Source organism: Lynx rufus, unplaced genomic scaffold (assembly GCF_022079265.1).
Source record: "Lynx rufus isolate CCGP_SWC_20201006 ecotype Redwood Valley unplaced genomic scaffold, mLynRuf1.p SCAF_1, whole genome shotgun sequence".
Lineage (NCBI taxonomy): Eukaryota > Metazoa > Chordata > Mammalia > Carnivora > Felidae > Lynx > Lynx rufus.
In genome coordinates, this window is record NW_025814823.1 from 132928370 (window position 1) to 132948111 (window position 19742).

The 19742-nt window shown below is 39.4% G+C and overlaps 1 protein-coding gene across 1 annotated transcript in view; it reads left to right on the plus strand.

Moving 5' to 3' along the window:
* Positions 1-19742, plus strand: part of NLN (neurolysin) — a 66320-nt gene that overhangs the window by 26621 nt on the left and 19957 nt on the right. The window contains exons 6-8 of the mRNA XM_047087274.1: positions 3720-3855; positions 4795-5161; positions 15129-15330. Of these exons, the coding sequence (XP_046943230.1) occupies positions 3720-3855; positions 4795-5161; positions 15129-15330 (705 nt within the window). The remainder of the gene's footprint in view (positions 1-3719; positions 3856-4794; positions 5162-15128; positions 15331-19742) is intronic.

Here is a 19742-nt window from a genome sequence, read left to right on the forward strand (position 1 = left end):
TGGTCAAGTTGAGATTTTTAAGAACCTCATTTTTAATGTGTAATGAAAGTTTACAACTTGATTTTTTCAAAAAGTGATTTTTTTCAAAAAGTCAACAGTTGGCGGGGCGCCTGGGTGGCGCAGTTGGTTAAGCGTCCGACTTCAGCCAGGTCACGATCTCACGGTCCGTGAGTTCGAGCCCCGCGTCGGGCTCTGGGCTGATGGCTCAGAGCCTGGAGCCTGTTTCTGATTCTGTGTCTCCCTCTCTCTCTGCCCCTCCCCGTTCATGCTCTGTCTCTCTCTGTCCCAAAAATAAATAAACGTTGAAAAAAAAAATTAAAAAAAAAAAAAGTCAACAGTTGGCAAGCGCCTGTTAATAAAGGTCTTAAATAATTTTTAAATAGTTAAAATGGCATATTTTACGTTATATATGTTTTACCACAATATTTTTTAAGTTTATTTGTTTTTTGAGAGAAAGAGCATGAGTGGGGAGGGGCAGAGAGAGGGGGACAGAGGATTCAAAGCAGGCTCCAAGGCTCCACGCCGACAGCAGTGAGCTTGTCGCAGGGTTCAAACTCCCAAACTACCAGACCATGACCCAAGCCAAAATTGGACATTCAACCAACTGAGCCATCCAAGTGCCCCTGTTTTACATAATTTTTAAAGTAAGGTTTATTTGCCTTGCAACTAACTACATAGATGAGTGATCTGCCCAGGAAGGGATAGTTCTGCAGTCCTCGCTATTGTGGCTTTTAAGGTCATCATCATCTGCATTTAACAGCTGGTGAGATAAGCCTCTATAAAGAGATGAGCCAGGAATTTCACTCATCACCTCATTGACAGTCCCTTGTCCCATTGTATATCACGTGGCCACAACTAGTTTTAAGGAAGGGTAGGGAAGGCAGTCAGGGTACCATGTGTCCGGCAAAACCTCAGGAAATTCTATTACTATAAGAAAGAATGGGGGAGGGTGAGTATTTGGAGAAAATTGGCAGTCCAGAGAGGTCTGGGAAAACTGAAAAAGATGGAAGAAAAACTCAAACTAGTTAATTATATTTTTCCCTCCTGCCCCCTTCCTCAAACTAGTTAATTTTATTAATTTTATTAATTTATTAATTTATTAATTTTATAGAATTATATTACGTGTTTCTCTTATCCATGTTTCCATACTTGAAGTTTTTTTTGTTTTGTTTTGTTACTTTAGAGCGTGTATGAACAGGGGAGAGGGGGAGAGAGAGAAAGAGAATCTTAAGCATGGCTCCATGCTCAGCACAGAGCCCAATGCAGGGCTTGATTTCATAACCCTGGGATCATGATCTGAGCCAAAATCAAGAGTCAGATGCTGAACTGACTATATGTAGTATTTGCTCTTGTACCAGGTACTTTTCTGTACACTTGACCTATATTCTTACTTGAATCTTCATTATCACACTGTGCCTTAGCTACTTTTATTATCCACATCTTACAAACGAAAAAATTAAGCTTGGAAAGGTTAAAGGACTTCTCAAAGTCTCAAATGGTGGAGCCTAATTATGAACCCAGGTAGACTAACCCCAGCGTGTGATCTTCTTTAGAAACATGTCTGTAAATAAATTTGCTGATGTAATCATTGGGGGTAATTTTTCTTTAGCCCCAACATTTATTTGCTTTCTCCATGGGATTACTCTTCCTTTTGTTGTTAAAATAAATAAAGCAATATCATTATTTGTATTCTTAATACATACAGAAAGCAAAAAAAAAAAAAAATGTTTGTTATAATTTGAGACAAATCCCTGAAGCATTTGTAAGTGTAGAGAGTTCTACGGCATTAAGTCCATTCACATTGTTCTGCAACAATCACCACTATGTGTCTTCAGACTTGCTCATCTTTCTCATCTAAGACTCTGTACCCATTAAACACTAACTCCGAATCCTCCTGCCCCCTCCCCGTGGCATCCGCTGTTCTACTTTTTGGCTCTATGAAGTTGACTCCTCTAGGAACCTCATGTAAGTGGAATCAGAATATTTATCCTTTTGTGACTGCCTTATTTTACTTAGCATAATGTCTTCAAGGTTTATCCATATTTTAGCATGTGTCAAAATTTCTTTTCCTTTTTAAGATGGAATAATATTCCATTATACGTATATACCACATTTTCTTTTTTTTTTTAATTTCTTTTTTTTAATGTTTATTTATCTTTGAGAGAGAGACAGCACAAGCTGGGGATGGGTAGAGAGAGAGGGAGACACAGAATCCAAAGTGGGCTCCAGGCTCGAGCTATCAGCACAGAGCCCAACGCGGGGCTTGAACTCACGAATGGCAAGGTCATGACCAGAGCTGAAGTCAGATGCTTAACCGACTGAGCCACCCAGATGCCCCTTTCTTCTTCGTCTTTTTTTTTTATGTTTATTTTTGAGACAGACAGAGAGAAACAGAGTGCAAGTGGGGGAGGGGCAGAGAGAGACACACAGAATCTGAAGAGGCTCCAGGCTCCAAGCTGTCAACATAGAGCCTGATGTGGGGCTTGAACTCACAAACTGTGAGATCATGACCTGAGCCAAAGTCAGATACTCAACTGACTAAGCCACCCAGGTGCCCCACATTTTCTTTTTCCATTTATCCACTGATGGACATTTGGGATGCTTTCACCACTTGGCTAATATTCATATAATGCTGTAGTGAACACAGGTGTACAAATATCTGTTTGAGTGCTTGCTTCCGCTCTTTGGGATGTATACCCCCAAGTGAAATTGCTATATCATATGGTAATTATGTGTTTAATTTTTTGAGGAATTGCAATACTGTTTTCCATAGCAGCTATACTTTTTACATTCACATCAGTAATACACAGAGTTTCCAAATTCTTCACATCCTCATTAATACTATTTTTTTAAATAGCCATACTATATGTGAAGTTAAAGTGACAAATTTACATATATATATATATATATATATATATATATATATATATATTAACCACCAAAAAAACAGCTTAATATACATATACATTTGTTATAGTCTTGTCAATGAAATTAAATGTGGCATCACTGTGGTCCTTAAGAATACATTTTAATACATTTTAACTCTTTTTTTTTTAATGTTTATTTATTTTTGAGAGAGAGACAGAGTGCGAGCATCTGAGGGGCAGAGAGAGAGGGAGACACAGAATCCAAAGCAGGCTCTAGGCTCTGAGCTGTCAGCACAGAGCCGGATTCAGGGCTCAAACTCACAAATCATGAGATCGTGACCTGAGCCGAAGTCAGACACTTAACCTACATCCTACACCCTAATACATTTTAACTTGTAAGTTTACAGTACCTAAAATTTTATTAAGACCTCATAGGAGTCCCCTGAGGCTTAAAAAGTCAATTATTTCAGAAATAAAATTGGATCATGAATTTTTTTTTAAATATTTATTTTTGAGAGAGAGAGAGCACAAGCAGGGGAGGGGCAGAAAAAGAGAGGGAGATACAGAATCCAAAGCAGGCTCCAGGCTCTGAGCTGTCAGCACAAAGTCCTATGCAGGGCTCAAACCCATGAATTGTGAGATAATGACCTGAGCTGAAGTTGGACCTTTAACTGACTGAGCCATCGAGGTACCCCGGGATCATGAATTTTAAAAATGTATGTAACACTTACAAGGTTGAGATGGTCTAAAAATATTTGACAGTTTACCAACCCCAAAACACATGTAATAACTTCCTTTTAGTTCTTTGGATCCAGTGAATTATTAATCTTTGTTTTTGTTGTTTATTACCAGGAAAACACCTTAATTCTGCAGCAGCTACTCCCACTGCGGGCCAAGGTAGCCAAACTCCTCGGCTACAGCACACATGCTGACTTTGTCCTTGAAATGAACACTGCAAAGAGTACAAGCCATGTAACAGCCTTTCTAGGTTGGGTCTCTTTTAAATCTGTTTTGTATTTCCATTTTTCTTTGTCTTTGAGTGTTGAACTGTATTTGGCTAACTGTGTATGTTCTTATTATGTATTTATCCTTTACTCTTTGTCACATATGTAAGATAAACGTGTGTTTGGTCCTGTAGGGGACATGGCAATTTGAAAGGGAGCCCCAAAGTATAAGGTGAAGCCAACAGCATGAGGAATGCTGTAAGGAGAAAGAAGGAAACTTATGGAGTATACAAAGCATTACAGTTCTGACTAAAACTGTGAGAGAGTGTGTGAATACAGGCGGCAAGAGGGTAACTCAGATGGGAATATGCCAATTTTAAATTAAAATAAATTAGGGAGAAATTAAAATAGAATTAACCACAGTGTATAAATTGTGGCATCCATCTAAAAAGTGGAATTGCTAAAAGTGTCCAATTAGACGTTCTTCATAGGAAGGGATTAGTGATAAACCCACGGCTGTTTAGGCGTTGAATAGTTTTTACTAATAGTGATCCCAGGTCACATCTGATTTATTTTCCCTGGCTTTTTCAGGAGTCTAATCTCATTGAAGAATAATCATGTATATGAGCTGGTTGCACTATTGTTTTGTTTCCTGAATTATAACACTCTGGAGTCAGAGTTCTCTGAGATAAACTTGAGCTTTGTTGATGGTGTGAGGAAGTTGTGGCCTGGTTTGGCTGGTGCTTAAAAAAATGGGAGGGCAAGGAGCCATGAAATAAATTACCCTGAAAAGAACAGCCGTGCTGTCATAACAGAGCCTGCTATCCATCCCTCCCTCCCTCTTTCCTTCCGCCCTTCCTTGCTCCCAATTATCTGTATCAAGTATTCAAAGCAGGAAGCACCATGCTAAAACAGCAGTATATGTATGAATGTGCTTGCTCCCAGAAGCAGTAAATCACTGACTTTTCTCACTTCCCTCACAGATGATTTAAGCCAGAAATTAAAACCCTTGGGTGAGGCAGAGCGAGAGTTTATTTTGAATTTGAAGAAAAAGGAATGTGAAGAGAGAGGTTTTGAATACGATGGGAAAATCAACGCCTGGGATCTCCATTACTACATGACTCAGACGGAAGAACTCAAGTATTCCATAGATCAAGAGATACTCAAGGAATACTTCCCAATTGAAGTGGTCACTGAAGGCTTACTCAACATCTACCAGGAGTTGTTGGGGCTTTCATTTGAGCAAGTGGCAGATGCTCACGTGTGGAATACAAGTGTTACACTTTACACTGTGAAGGATAAAGCCACAGGAGAAGTACTGGGACAGTTCTACTTGGACCTCTATCCAAGGTACTGAGGATCACGTTGTTGGAAGGAAGGGACCTTAGGGATTCAGTTCCTACCCAGATTAAGACTCTTGTCTTCCAGAGTTCTCTTGTGTGGTTCTCCGTAATGCGAGTAGAGATACAGGCTCTGAAGCCAGAGAGTCTGGCTCCGACACTTACTAGGCAACTTACTTAATGTTCCTGTGCCTCAGTTTCTTTACCTGTATTATAGGTCCGATAAAACAGGAATGTTACTTCTACCTGCTTTGTAGGGTTGGAAGGATAAAATGATTAATCACATGCAAAACATTAATTGGAAGACTACCCAGCATATAGCAATTGCAGCAATTTGCAGCTGTTATCATCGTTATCATCATCATCTAGTTTGTGTACTATACTTACTTAATTTTAAATTGGCCCCCAAAATATTTGTTATTCAGGTAATCTGTCTGCCAGTACTCTTCAGTCTATGGCCACTTCCCTGAGTCTGGCTGAGAGGCAGCATAATACAGTAAGAATACCACAGTCTTTGTAGTCATTCAAATTGAGTTGGGATGCTTAAGTGACTTAATCTCTCTGAGACTCCATCTCTTCCTCTGTAGTATGGGGCTGGTGATCCCTTTATAGGATTGTTCTGTGCATCAGGCTGTATATGCATATCACCCAGGCTAGGTATTCAGCCAATGTTAAGAATTCAAAATACTATCTCTGAAACATGTGGTAACTATGGACTCTGTTTCATCAGACATGAAAGGATTTGAATCACATTCTCTCTAGGGTGCTTTCTTTTTTTTGTTTTTAACATTTTTTTAATGTTTATTTATTTTTGAGAGATGGGGGAGGGGCAGAGAGTGGGAGACACAGAACCTGTAGCAGGCTCCAGGCTCTGAGCCCAATGCGGGGCTCAAACCCACAAACCACGAGATCATGACCTGAGCCAAAGTCGGATGTTTAACTGACTGAGCCACCCAGGCGCCCCTCTAAGCTCCTTTCTAAACCAAAGCCAGCCTGTTAACCAATTACCAATTCATCTTACTAAATAGGCCAAAGGAAATTACAGTATCCCCCTACTTGAGCAGCATAAACAAGTTTTTTTTTTTTTTTTTTTTTTTTTTTATGAAGTTTATTGACAAATTGGTTTCCATACAACACCCAGTGCTCATCCCAAAAGGTGCCCTCCTCACTACCCATCACCCACCCGCCCCTCCCTCCCACCCCCCATCAACCCTCAGTTTGTTCTCAGTTTTTAACAGTCTCTTATGCTTTGGCTCTCTCCCACTCTAACGTCTTTTTTTTTTTTTCTCCCTTCCCCTCCCCCATGGGTTCCTGTTGAGTTTCTCAGGATCCACATAAGAGTGAAACCATATGGTATCTGTCTTTCTCTGTATGGCTTATTTCACTTAGCATCACACTCTCCAGTTCCATCCACGTTGCTACAAAAGGCCATATTTCATTTTTTCTCATTGCCACGTAGTATTCCATTGTGTATATAAACCACAATTTCTTTATCCATTCATCAGTTGATGGACATTTAGGCTCTTTCCATAATTTGGCTATTGTTGAGAGTGCTGCTATGAACATTGGGGTACAAGTGCCCCTATGCATCAGTACTCCTGTATCCCTTGGGTAGATTCCTAGCAGTGCTATTGCTGGGTCATAGGGTAGGTCTATTTTTAATTTTCTGAGGAACCTCCACACTGTTTTCCAGAGCGGCTGCACCAATTTGCATTCCCACCAACAGTGCAAGAGGGTTCCCGTTTCTCCACATCCTCTCCAGCATCTATAGTCTCCTGATTTGTTCATTTTGGCCACTCTGACTGGCGTGAGGTGATACCTGAGTGTGGTTTTGATTTGTATTTCCCTGATAAGGAGCGACGCTGAACATCTTTTCATGTGCCTGTTGGCCATCTGGATGTCTTCTTTAGAGAAGTGTCTATTCATGTTTTCTGCCCATTTCTTCACTGGGTTATTTGTTTTTCGGGTGTGGAGTTTGGTGAGCTCTTTATAGATTTTAGATACTAGCCCTTTGTCCGATATGTCATTTGCAAATATCTTTTCCCATTCCGTTGGTTGTCTTTTAGTTTTGTTGGTTGTTTCCTTTGCTGTGCAGAAGCTTTTTATCTTCATAAGGTCCCAGTAATTCACTTTTGCTTTTAATTCCCTTGCCTTTGGGGATGTGTCGAGTAAGAGATTGCTACAGCTGAGGTCAGAGAGGTCTTTTCCTGCTTTCTCCTCTAAGGTTCTGATGGTTTCCTGTCTCACATTTAGGTCCTTTATCCATTTTGAGTTTATTTTTGTAAATGGTGTGAGAAAGTGGTCTAGTTTCAACCTTCTGCATGTTGCTGTCCAGTTCTCCCAGCACCATTTGTTAAAGAGGCTGTCTTTTTTCCATTGGATGTTCTTTCCTGCTTTGTCAAAGATGAGTTGGCCATATGTTTGTGGGTCTAGTTCTGGGGTTTCTATTCTATTCCATTGGTCTGTGTGTCTGTTTTTGTGCCAATACCATGCTGTCTTGATGATGACAGCTTTGTAGTAGAGGCTGAAGTCTGGGATTGTGATGCCTCCTGCTTTGGTCTTCTTCTTCAAAATTCCTTTGGCTATTCGGGGCCTTTTGTGGTTCCATATGAATTTTAGGATTGCTTGTTCTAGTTTCGAGAAGAATGCTGGTGCAATTTTGATTGGGATTGCATTGAATGTGTAGATAGCTTTGGGTAGTATTGACATTTTGACAATATTTATTTTTCCAATCCATGAGCAGGGAATGTCTTTCCATTTCTTTAAATCTTCTTCAATTACCTTCATAAGCTTTCTATAGTTTTCAGCATACAGATCCTTTACATCTTTGGTTAGATTTATTCCTAGGTATTTTATGCTTTTTGGTGCAATTGTGAATGGGATCAGTTTCTTTATTTGTCTTTCTGTTGCTTCATTGTTAGTGTATAAGAATGCAACTGATTTTTGTACATTGATTTTGTATCCTGCAACTTTGCTGAATTCATGTATCAGTTCTAGCAGACTTTTGGTGGAGTCTATTGGATTTTCCATGTATAATATCATGTCATCTGCAAAAAGCGAAAGCTTGACTTCATCTTTGCCAATTTTGATGCCTTTGATTTCCTTTTGTTGTCTGATTGCTGATGCTAGAACTTCCAGCACTATGTTAAATAACAACGGTGAGAGTGGGCATCCCTGTCGTGTTCCTGATCTCAGGGAAAAAGCTCTCAGTTTTTCCCCGTTGAGGATGATGTTAGCTGTGGGCTTTTCATAAATGGCTTTTATGATCTTTAAGTATGTTCCTTCTATCCCGACTTTCTCCAGGGTTTTTATTAAGAAAGGGTGCTGGATTTTATCAAAGGCCTTTTCTGCATCGATTGACAGGATCATATGGTTCTTCTCTTTTTTTTTGTTAATGTGATGTATCACGTTGATTGATTTGCGAATGTTGAACCAGCCCTGCATCCCAGGAATGAATCCCACTTGATCATGGTGAATAATTCTTTTTATATGCTGTTGAATTCGATTTGCTAGTATCTTATTGAGAATTTTGGCATCCATATTCATCAGGGATATTGGCCTGTAGTTCTCTTTTTTTACTGGGTCTCTGTCTGGTTTAGGAATCAAAGTAATACTGGCTTCATAGAATGAGTCTGGAAGTTTTCCTTCCCTTTCTATTTCTTGGAATAGCTTGAGAAGGATAGGTATTATCTCTGCTTTAAACGTCTGGTAGAACTCCCCTGGGAAGCCATCTGGTCCTGGACTCTTATTTGTTGGGAGATTTTTGATAACCGATTCAATTTCTTCGCTGGTTATGGGTCTGTTCAAGCTTTCTATTTCCTCCTGATTGAGTTTTGGAAGAGTGTGGGTGTTCAGGAATTTGTCCATTTCTTCCAGGTTGTCCAATTTGTTGGCATATAATTTTTCATAGTATTCCCTGATAATTGTTTGTATCTCTGAGGGATTGGTTGTAATAATTCCATTTTCATTCATGATTTTATCTATTTGGGTCATCTCCCTTTTCTTTTTGAGAAGCCTGGCTAGAGGTTTGTCAATTTTGTTTATTTTTTCAAAAAACCAACTCTTGGTTTCGTTGATCTGCTCTACAGTTTTTTTAGATTCTATATTGTTTATTTCTGCTCTGATCTTTATTATTTCTCTTCTTCTGCTGGGTTTAGGCTGCCTTTGCTGTTCTGCTTCTATTTCCTTTAGGTGTGCTGTTAGATTTTGTATTTGGGATTTTTCTTGTTTCTTGAGATAGGCCTGGATTGCGATGTATTTTCCTCTCAGGACTGCCTTCGCTGCGTCCCAAAGCGTTTGGATTGTTGTATTTTCATTTTCGTTTGTTTCCATATATTTTTTGATTTCTTCTCTAATTGCCTGGTTGACCCACTCATTCGTGAGTAGGGTGTTCTTTAACCTCCATGCTTTTGGAGGTTTTCCAGACTTTTTCCTGTGGTTGACTTCAAGCTTCATAGCATTGTGGTCTGAAAGTATGCATGGTATAATTTCAATTCTTGTAAACTTATGAAGGGCTGATTTGTGACCCAGTATATGATCTATCTTGGAGAATGTTCCATGTGCACTCGAGAAGAAAGTATATTCTGTTGCTTTGGGATGCAGAGTTCTAAATATATCTGTCAAGTCCATCTGATCCAGTGTCTCATTCAGGGCCCTTGTTTCTTTATTGACCGTGTGTCTAGATGATCTATCCATTTCTGTAAGTGGGGTGTTAAAGTCCCCAGCAATTACCACATTCTTATCAATAAGGTTGCTACTGTTTATGAGTAATTGTTTTATATATTTGGGGGCTCCGGTGTTCGGCGCATAGACATTTATAATTGTTAGCTCTTCCTGATGGATAGACCCTGTAACTATTATATAATGTCCTTCTTCATCTCTTGTTACAGCCTTTAATTTAAAGTCTAGTTTGTCTGATATAAGTATGGCTACTCCAGCTTTCTTCTGGCTTCCAGTAGCATGATAAATAGTTCTCCATCCCCTCACTCTGAATCTAAAGGTGTCCTCAGGTCTAAAATGAGTCTCTTGTAGACAGCAAATAGATGGGTCTTGTTTTTTTATCCATTCTGATACCCTATGTCTTTTGGTTGGCGCATTTAATCCATTTACATTCAGTGTTATTATAGAAAGATACGGGTTTAGAGTCATTGTGATGTCTGTATGTTTTATGCTTGTAGTGATGTCTCTGGTACTTTGTCTCACAGGGTCCCCCTTAGGATCTCTTGTAGGGCTGGTTTAGTGGTGACAAATTCCTTCAGTTTTTGTTTGTTTGGGAAGACCTTTATCTCTCCTTCTATTCTAAATGACAGACTTGCTGGATAAAGGATTCTTGGCTGCATATTTTTGCTGTCTAGCACCCTGAAAATCTCGTGCCAATTCTTTCTGGCCTGCCAAGTTTCAAAAGAGAGATCAGTCACGAGTCTTATAGGTCTCCCTTTATATGTGAGGGCACGTTTACCCCTTGCTGCTTTCAGAATTTTCTCTTTATCCTTGTATTTTGCCAGTTTCACTATGATATGTCGTGCAGAAGATCGATTCAAGTTACGTCTGAAGGGAGTTCTCTGTGCCTCTTGGATTTCAATGCCTTTTTCCTTCCCCAGTTCAGGGAAGTTCTCAGCTATGATTTCTTCAAGTACCCCTTCAGCACCTTTCCCTCTCTCTTCCTCCTCTGGGATACCAATTATGCGTAAATTATTTCTTTTTAGTGTATCACTTAGTTCTCTAATTTTCCCCTCATACTCCTGGATTTTTTTATCTCTCTTTTTCTCAGCTTCCTCTTTTTCCATAACTTTATCTTCTAGTTCACCTATTCTCTCCTCTGCCTCTTCCATCCGAGCCGTGGTGGTTTGCATTTTGTTTTGCATTTCCTTTAAAGCGTTTTTCAGCTCCTCGTGACTGTTCCTTAGTCCCCTGATGTCTGTAGCAAGAGATTCTCTGCTGTCCTGTATGCTGTTTTCCAGCCCAGCGATTAATTTTATGACTATTATTCTAAATTCACTTTCTGTTATATTATTTAAATCCTTTTTGATCAGCTCATTAGCTGTTGTTATGTCCTGGAGATTCTTCTGGGGTGAATTCTTCCGCTTGGTCATTTTGGATAGTCCCTGGTGTGGTGAGGGCCTGCAGGGCACTTCCCCTGTGCTGTGGTGTATAACTGGAGTTGGTGGGCGGGGCCGCAGTCCGACCTGATGTCTGCCCCCAGCCCACCGCTGGGGCCACAGTCAGACTGGTGTGTGCCTTCTCTTCCCCTCTCCTAGGGGCGGGATTCACTGTGGGGTGGCGTGGCCCGTCTGGGCTACTTGCACACTGCCAGGCTTGTGATGCTGGGGATCTGGCGTATTAGCTGGGGTGGGAAGGCAAGGTGCACGGCGGCAGGGGGGGCAGGCTTAGCTCGCTTCTCCTTAGGTGATCCACTTCAGGAGGGGCCCTGTGCAGCCGGAGGGAGTCAGATCGCTGCCGGAGGTTTGGCTCCGCAGAAGCACAGAGTTGGGTGTTCGCGCGGAGCGAGCAATTTCCCTGGCCGGAGCCGGTTCCCTTTGGGATTTTGGCTGGGGGATGGGCGGGGGAGATGGCGCTGGCGAGCGCCTTTGTTCCCCGCCAAACTGAGCTCTGTCGTCCGGGGGCTCCGCAGCTCACCCTCCCTTTGTCCTCCAGCCTTCCCGCTTTCCGAGCAGAGCTGTTAACTTATGACCTCCCAGACGCTAAGTCGCGCTTGCTGTCGGAACACAGTCCGTCAGGCCCCTCCGCTTTTGCAAGCCGGACTCGGGGGCTCTGCTTGGCCGGCGAGCCGCCCCTCCGCCCCGGCTCCCTCCCGCCAGTCCGTGGAGCGCGCACCGCCTCGCCGCCCTTCCTACCCTCTTCCGTGGGCCTCTCGTCTGCACTTGGGTCCGGTGACTCTGTTCTGCTAATCCTCTGGCGGTTTTCTGGGTTATTTAGGCAGGTGTAGGTGGAATCTAAGTGATCAGCAGGACGCGCGGTGAGCCCAGCGTCCTCCTACGCCGCCATCTTCCCATCCAAAAAACCGCATAAACAAGTTTTTAATCCACAGACTTTAGGTGACTTTGGGTAGCTGCTGGGAAGGAGGCTGAATAACTATGCCATTCAGACAAGTGGACGGACAGTGATGTCTTATCCCAATGTTTTATGGACTTAATTTCACTTTTGATATGGTCTAAAAATAAGCCCTTGTCAAATGTAGATGGATCTATTTTTAATTGAAGAGTGTCAGCATACAGTTTTAAGCAAGAATTCTTTCAGGAGAGATCCTTCAACCTTGGAGTCTTCTGTAACTGTCCCCAAATTCTACTTCCAGTGTCAAAGTTAGCAGTTCTTGCCACCCCATCCTGCTGTCTCCCTGCCAACATATCATTGATTTCTTTCATACTCTAATATCTGGCCATTCCTACCAGCACTGGTATGGGGATCAGAAGCTGATCTCTTGTGAAAGTAGTGACCTACTTAATATTCACTTCCTGTCACCTTCCTGTCACTCCATAAAAGTAAGATAGGGTAATTTGTATTGTGACTCAAAAAAGGATTTTTGGAATAGGTCTAAGAAAGACCAGTTACTTTTTTTAAATCACATTTCAATTTTTTTCATTGAATACTGAGATTTTCAAAAGAAAAACAAAAGTATTCTGATGGTTCCGATAGAAGATGCCTGATAAGGAAAGGACATTTTTTTTTAAATCCACATCATTTTATAAACAATATGTGAAAAGGCAAAACCTCAGAATAAAGAATCCCTTAAAATTAAATGTGTCAAGTTTATTTTTTAAAAGGAAAGATTAAAAACCCCTCAATGGCACTGATTTTTAAATTGATAGAAAATCTTTGATTTTAAGCTATTCTTACACTTTAAAAATTCTCCAAATAGCTCAACCCTTGTCTCTCTAACATAGTAGCACTGACATTACTCTCAAATTAGGAATACTTTGGAGGGGGTGTGGGGAGGATACGTTTTTAGCCTTTCATAATGTACCAAGATGTATAAAATATAACAGGATATACATGTTCCAGATTAGTTATTTTTCCCCCGTTAAAAATAAGATTTATGGATCTCTTTATGCATTTCCAACTAACTACACAAAATTCTTCCAGAAACACTGATTAGCCCATTGAACAACCAGAAGGTTGGCTGGATGAAAATTTTATGACATTCGTTGTACAGTTTCTGGTGTACATGTTCATGGGTTCTCTCCCCTCCTCTCTCCGCCTTCCCTTCTCATGTCCCTGCTCAGGGATGATTCAGCCTGTTCAGTAGTCCCGCCCCACCCTCAGTGGTATATGTCTGGGTCCACACTATGTCCCTGTCCTTCCTTCAGAAGTAGAGGTTTTTTCTCTTCTCTTTCCCAGTGGCAGTGGTTTTTCACCAGTGCTGATAGGACAACAGGGTTTGTTGCCTTTCCTCCCAGAAGGCAGTGCTTCATTCCTTTATCAGGGTAGAGGCTCCCTATCCCCAGGCCTACATCAAGACTGATGCTGTCTCAGGGCTGTCATCCTGCTACCGTCCTTTTGTGTGTGTCCAGGGAGAAGACCCTGCAAATGGCTATATTATATATATATATATATATATATATATATATATATATATATATATATATCCCAGTGTCTCCCTGTTTTGCTGGCCCACGATGGCCTTTAACAGTTTTGTTTTTTTTTTTTAATTTGTGTTTGTTTGTTTATTTTGAGAGAGAGCGAGCAAGCAGGGGAGGGGCAGAAAGAGAGGGAGAGAGAAAGAATCCTAAGCAGGCTCTGAGGTGTCAGCACGGCGCCCAGTGTGGGGCTCGAACAAACAAACCGAGAGATGTAACCTGAGCCGAAACCAAGAGTCAGCCACTTAACCGACTGAGCCACCCAGGTGCCCCTAACAATTTGTTGAAAGACTTTTCTCACTGGTGTTTGCAGTATTTGCCCCAGGTGAAAAAATGCTTGCTTCCTCACTTCCTCTCTCCTTAAAGTCATCTGTCTTAGATTGTGAGTTAGTTGATTGCCTTCTGATTTCTGATAAATTCAAGGAAAGTTGTGATTTGAAGATTGTGCAGCATATTGTTATACAGATATAGGAACAACACACTTTTTAGCTTTATACCTCATAATAGAAAGCTGGAAAAGGCTAGTTTTTTATTTTATTTTATTTTTTTAATTGAATGGCATCAGTGGGGGTGGGGGGGGGAAGACGAGTAGTCACCAAGTAAAGATAAAACAAAAAAAGTATGTATAAATCAAAACAAATCAAATTAAAAGTTCTTCCCCAAACATGAAAGTACCATTAGTTTTCTGAGGAAAAAAAAAAAAAAAGAAGAAGAAGGAAGCCTACTTCTAGAATAAAGTCCAGTTGCACATAGCTTTTGGAGAGACCATCACTGATACCCCACTGTCCAAGAATAGACCACTTTATAGTATAATTTATGCTTTTTCCTAAGCTAACTAAAAGTATTCTGTTTCAAAAAGTCCTGACTAGTTTATAAAAGGAGCTCATTTAATTGTGAATACTTATTTTTCCTTCCTTGAATAAAAGGAAAAACCTTATTGTCTGGTATTTGGTTTTTATCAATTCTAACTTTAAGAAAAAACTACCTAGTGTATCAGACTATATCTTTTACCTCAAGCTTGCTTCAACACAGTTTAGTATTTAGTGACACCATCTTTGAAGAAGAAAAGCAAGATCCCATTAAAATAAATTAAACACTGAGCTCTACAGTAGGTGTGGTGTATATTCTTAATTCTTACATTAAGATTTTTCAACAGAAGAAACCTTGGCGATATAACTCATGTGAAGTGATAGTGGGGTTTTTATTTGCTTAGTTTTAGTTTGTCCATTTTAATAAAATGCTGACCTACTTTCTAAAGGGTGGATTACATGTTCCAAAGTGTCCTCTGGTATCAAATAAGACTTAATGACTGAGAGAGGTCACAGCAATGTTGTTGCTAGAGAAGAGCGTTCCTATCTCACCAACAATGCTTCTGGTTCCCAGGGAAGGAAAGTACAACCACGCAGCCTGCTTTGGTCTCCAGCCCGGCTGCCTCCTCCCTGATGGGAGCCGCATGATGTCAGTGGCTGCCCTTGTGGTGAACTTCTCGCAGCCAATAGCTGGTCGTCCCTCTCTCCTGAGGCATGATGAGGTGCGGACTTACTTCCATGAATTTGGTCATGTCATGCATCAGATTTGTGCACAGGTGAGTGAGTGTTTTATAGTAAACCTATCACTTGCTTTTCTGGCTTTTTATTTTTTCTACTGCTGTTAGTTTCCTCCCCTTATATGTTTTTTCAAAAGCTGAATATGCTCAAGAATTTCATAGGCCTTCTGTAAAAACATGAAATTTTTCTTACTGTGTCCTCTTTAACACCAGATTTTTACTAGGAATTTAATTCACTGATCAAAGAGCTCACTGAAGACCACCCTGCAGAAGAAAAAGAAGGAAGACTTATCATTAAGGGTTACAAATACTCTGTTTTTTTCCTTTCATTCTTTTCTTCTGCATAGGAATTTAGTGTAAGCTTCACAGATAAACTATGCTGTAATCTGTCTCTTCCACTTACTAATGCTTTGTTTAGTTCAGTGGTTTAGTGGTTTTCAATGGTCTCAGACTCAACTCTTTTTTTTTAATAATAAATTATGTTGAAACACCTTCCATTACTAGCTTCAAATCAAAATCATAGGTAATATACTATAACCATGGGGAGACTTTGCTAAGAAGCGCATGTGGGTATGTGCAGTAGATTGTAACTCATTTCTCTTTACTTCTGAAAATGAAAAGTACAGTTTTTCTCAGCTGTGTAATACAGTTTGGTAAACTCGCCCCACACTATTCTAGGATAAACCATATGAACTTGTTCATATTTAGCTGTTATTTGACATATGAAAACATCAAGTTAGTAGTTCAACCTAACAGTTTAGAAAACTGATGTTAACAGAAATGGAGGAACAGTTTTCCAAATTCGAAATCTCTATGCATCTCTAAAGGTAAACTTGTTAATAAGAAATTTTTGGTTAGAATAATTTCATATTTACAGAAAACTTGCAAAGATAGTATAAAAATTGCCCAGGTATCCCTCACCTTATTTCCTCTACTGTTAACATCTAATGTTATTGTAATACATTTGTCACAACCAAGAAGCCAATATTGCTACAGTACTCCTAACTATACTCAGCACTTTATTTGGATTTTACTTTTTTTCCCTAACAGCCTTTCTCCATACAAAGAATTTTTTAAATTGATATAATATCCTCACTGAACATAAAAGAAATACATTTTTATGTTTTCCAAATAGTAATGCCTGGATATGGCTATGTAGTAAGACATAATGAAGTATTCATTATGAATAAAATCCATTAGCAGAAACTACAGAGTGATAAATGTGGTTTGTGTTATCAACTCAAGTCCTAGAATGGTATTGCCAAATGTCTTGGTTCAGGTTACTATAGTAGAATACCATAGACTAGGTGGCTTATAAGCAACAGAAATTTATTTCTTAGTCAGTTCCAGAGGCTAAAAGACCAAGATCATGGTGCTGGCAGATTTGGTGTCTGGTGAGAACCTGCTTTCTGGTTCAGAGATGGTGCCTTCTCACTATGTCTTCACATGGTGGAGAGGGCAGGGGAGCTCCCTGGGATCTCTCTTGTAAGGACACTAAATCCCACTAATGGAGGCTCTACCTTCATGACCTAAGTACCTCCCAAAGGCCTTATTTCCTACCATCACATTGGAGGTTACGTTTTAACATATGAGTGCTCGCTTCGGCAGCACATATACTAAAACGTTTTAACATATGAATGGGGGATCAGAGAGACATTTCATATTGGTCACTAGCACCAGTGGTGACATGATTTTCCAATATGGTGAGCATCTCTTGGGAAACTTCTAAACAAAAAAGCAGCCTTACTTTGATTTACACAGTTGATCCCAGTAAGGAGTCCTGGAAATTAAAAGTGGGTAAAAAATAATTTACAGATATGTGCAATAGAGTTGGTGTCTGGGCTCACTTAATTATAGATTTTTCACTTGTGTGAATATCCAGTAGGATATATGAATGGCCTGCAGCATATGGGACCTTTTTTTTTTTTTTTTTAATTTTCCTGGTATGTACAATTCAGTCCAGGACATCTAGCATCCCCAGCCCTCAAAACTGCTCCTAATCATTATAATGACTAAAAATGTACCTACTTAATTCCAAAATTCCACTGTCACTATTGTTAAAAAAAACTGTTTAGTTGTTTCAACATTTTATCTTTACATTCTGGTATTTCCATGTTAAAAAAAAAAACATCGGGAAATAAGATATGCATCTGTTCAGGTAAAAAAGTCCTTATATACTGATATAGCCATTTCTATCCTGTGTTCAAGCAAAGGAAAGGAAATCTTTCAGAATAAACTAAATTTTCTTTCTCATAGTCTTAAAGTACTTTCACAGCTATAGGGATCCTGAAATATTTATTTTCAGTCAGTGTCCATTCTCTGGCTGACATTTCCTTTAATTAGGATAAGTCTTGTTTTCGTTTCTCTAAAATGTTGTAATGAATAATGTATATTTTAATTATATTGATATAATTATTGATATACATCTATGAATATATAATATATACATGAGTCAGTATATGTACTCATATACTGATGATAGTATATATGATGATGACAGTGTTCGTATATGGTGTCTCTTGAAACAGTGGACTATATTCAATTCTTGGAGTTTGCCTAACCTCCTCCATGAACACAAAATGTGTCATATAGTTAAATAGTATGTAGTACAATCCCTTGATCGGTCATCTCCTCACAAGATTATCTTTGAAAAAATCGCTATTTGTCTTTTAATTCTTTCAAGTGTCCTGTAATGTTTTAAGAACTTTTAAAGATAAAAATGTTGAATTACCATGTTGTACACCTGAAATTAATATTATATGTCCACTACACATCAATTAAAAAAAAAAGAACTTTTAGGTAATTGTATACAGAACCAATAATCACTACTTTTTCTCAAAACTAATGGGCACAGGACCATTTTTTTGCAGCTCTATACTAATTTCAAAACCTTTTGTATTGACCTAAACTGGGTGGTAGTGAATAAGGAGCTTAATAGCTTCTGTGTTTAGTAATACATCTGACTTCCCTGAGAAATACATAGTGAATTAAATTTGCCATACATATTCACTAGATTGATTTTAAGATATAGCAGCTCACTGTTTAGGTTCCTCACCTTGGCAGTGTGCAAGTTTGATGACCAGAAGAGCTCGTTGGAGCTTGTCATAGTAATATTTAAATGTGTCTGCAGGAACATCCAGTTTTCAAACATGTAAGTGCACTAGTTCAATATGTCTACTGTCTCATCATTCAGGAGATAAAGTTTCACTCATATTTTCTTGTGTTTATACTACTGGGTATATAATTTTGAAGATACAATCACAAGGTGGTATCTTTAGAATCTGTTCCTGTTTCTTGGCTTTATTGTGGTTTGGGCTCTCAGTAATCACTGGCCTTTTGAACTTAGGTAGAAAAGAAAAGTAATACTTCTTAATAGCTTCCATTGGGATGTGTGTGTTCGTTTGCACATTAAAAGCAATGAGTTTTGGACTGTTAGAGATCATTTTAAAGCAACACATAATCATAATAAAGCCTTATTAATTCAAAGTGAAAGGAATGGAAGAGCAGAAAAACTTCAAATTATGTAATTCCAAATAATTTGTTAATTTGGTCAAAAGTCTAATAGAGAGCTTCTCGTCTTGTAAGTAAACCCTGTACCAGTCAGGAAGGCATGCTAGTGTTAGGATAAGAACACTGCATTAAAAACCATCCATGTACTTGTGGGCCTGACTGTGTGACTTTTGGCAAGTTACTTCACCTCCTTGAGCCATCTCATTTTTCTTACTCATAGATGAAGACAACACTTCTCATACCTACTTGCCTGGGGTGCTGGTGAGATTTAATAATGTGTGAAAGTTATTTGGGAAAGCATAAAGTGCCATATATATTTGAAGTATTTTTCTGACTATAATTTATACATAATGCAACTCTTTGGGGATCAATATGTAACACACAAGTCACAATTTAATAGGGGGGAAAAAGCATCCATGAGGCAAAGTACTGTTGCTTACAGTTTAAGAGATTCACAAATGGTTATCCTCAATGGATTTTGGGTGAAGATCTGTTGAAGGTGATTAGAAACCAAGTTTGGATTTTTCTGTTTTTTTAATGATTATTGCCTATTTGGAAATTTGATTCCAGAAGCCAGAACAGAATGAGCAGTTTATAGAGGAATACGAATGGCAGGATTAGTTGAAGAGAATATATTCAGTATTAATATGGAAAAATAGATACTTGGAGGAAACCGAGGACAGTCACAATGACATCAGTCAAGACCATACCTGGTTAGGCAAACTGGGCAGGCTAAGAAGGATAATAACAGCCAAGGCTTGGTGAGCACTGTCCATGTTCCAGACACCATAATCACTGCCTTCCATTCATTAATTAATTTTACCCTCACAGTATTCCCTGAAGTGGATTTACCAACCTACTTCTCTTATTGTACTATTACCCCCCCCCCATTTTCAAGCAGAGAAAACTGATACTCAAGAGGGTTAAATGGTTCACCCACG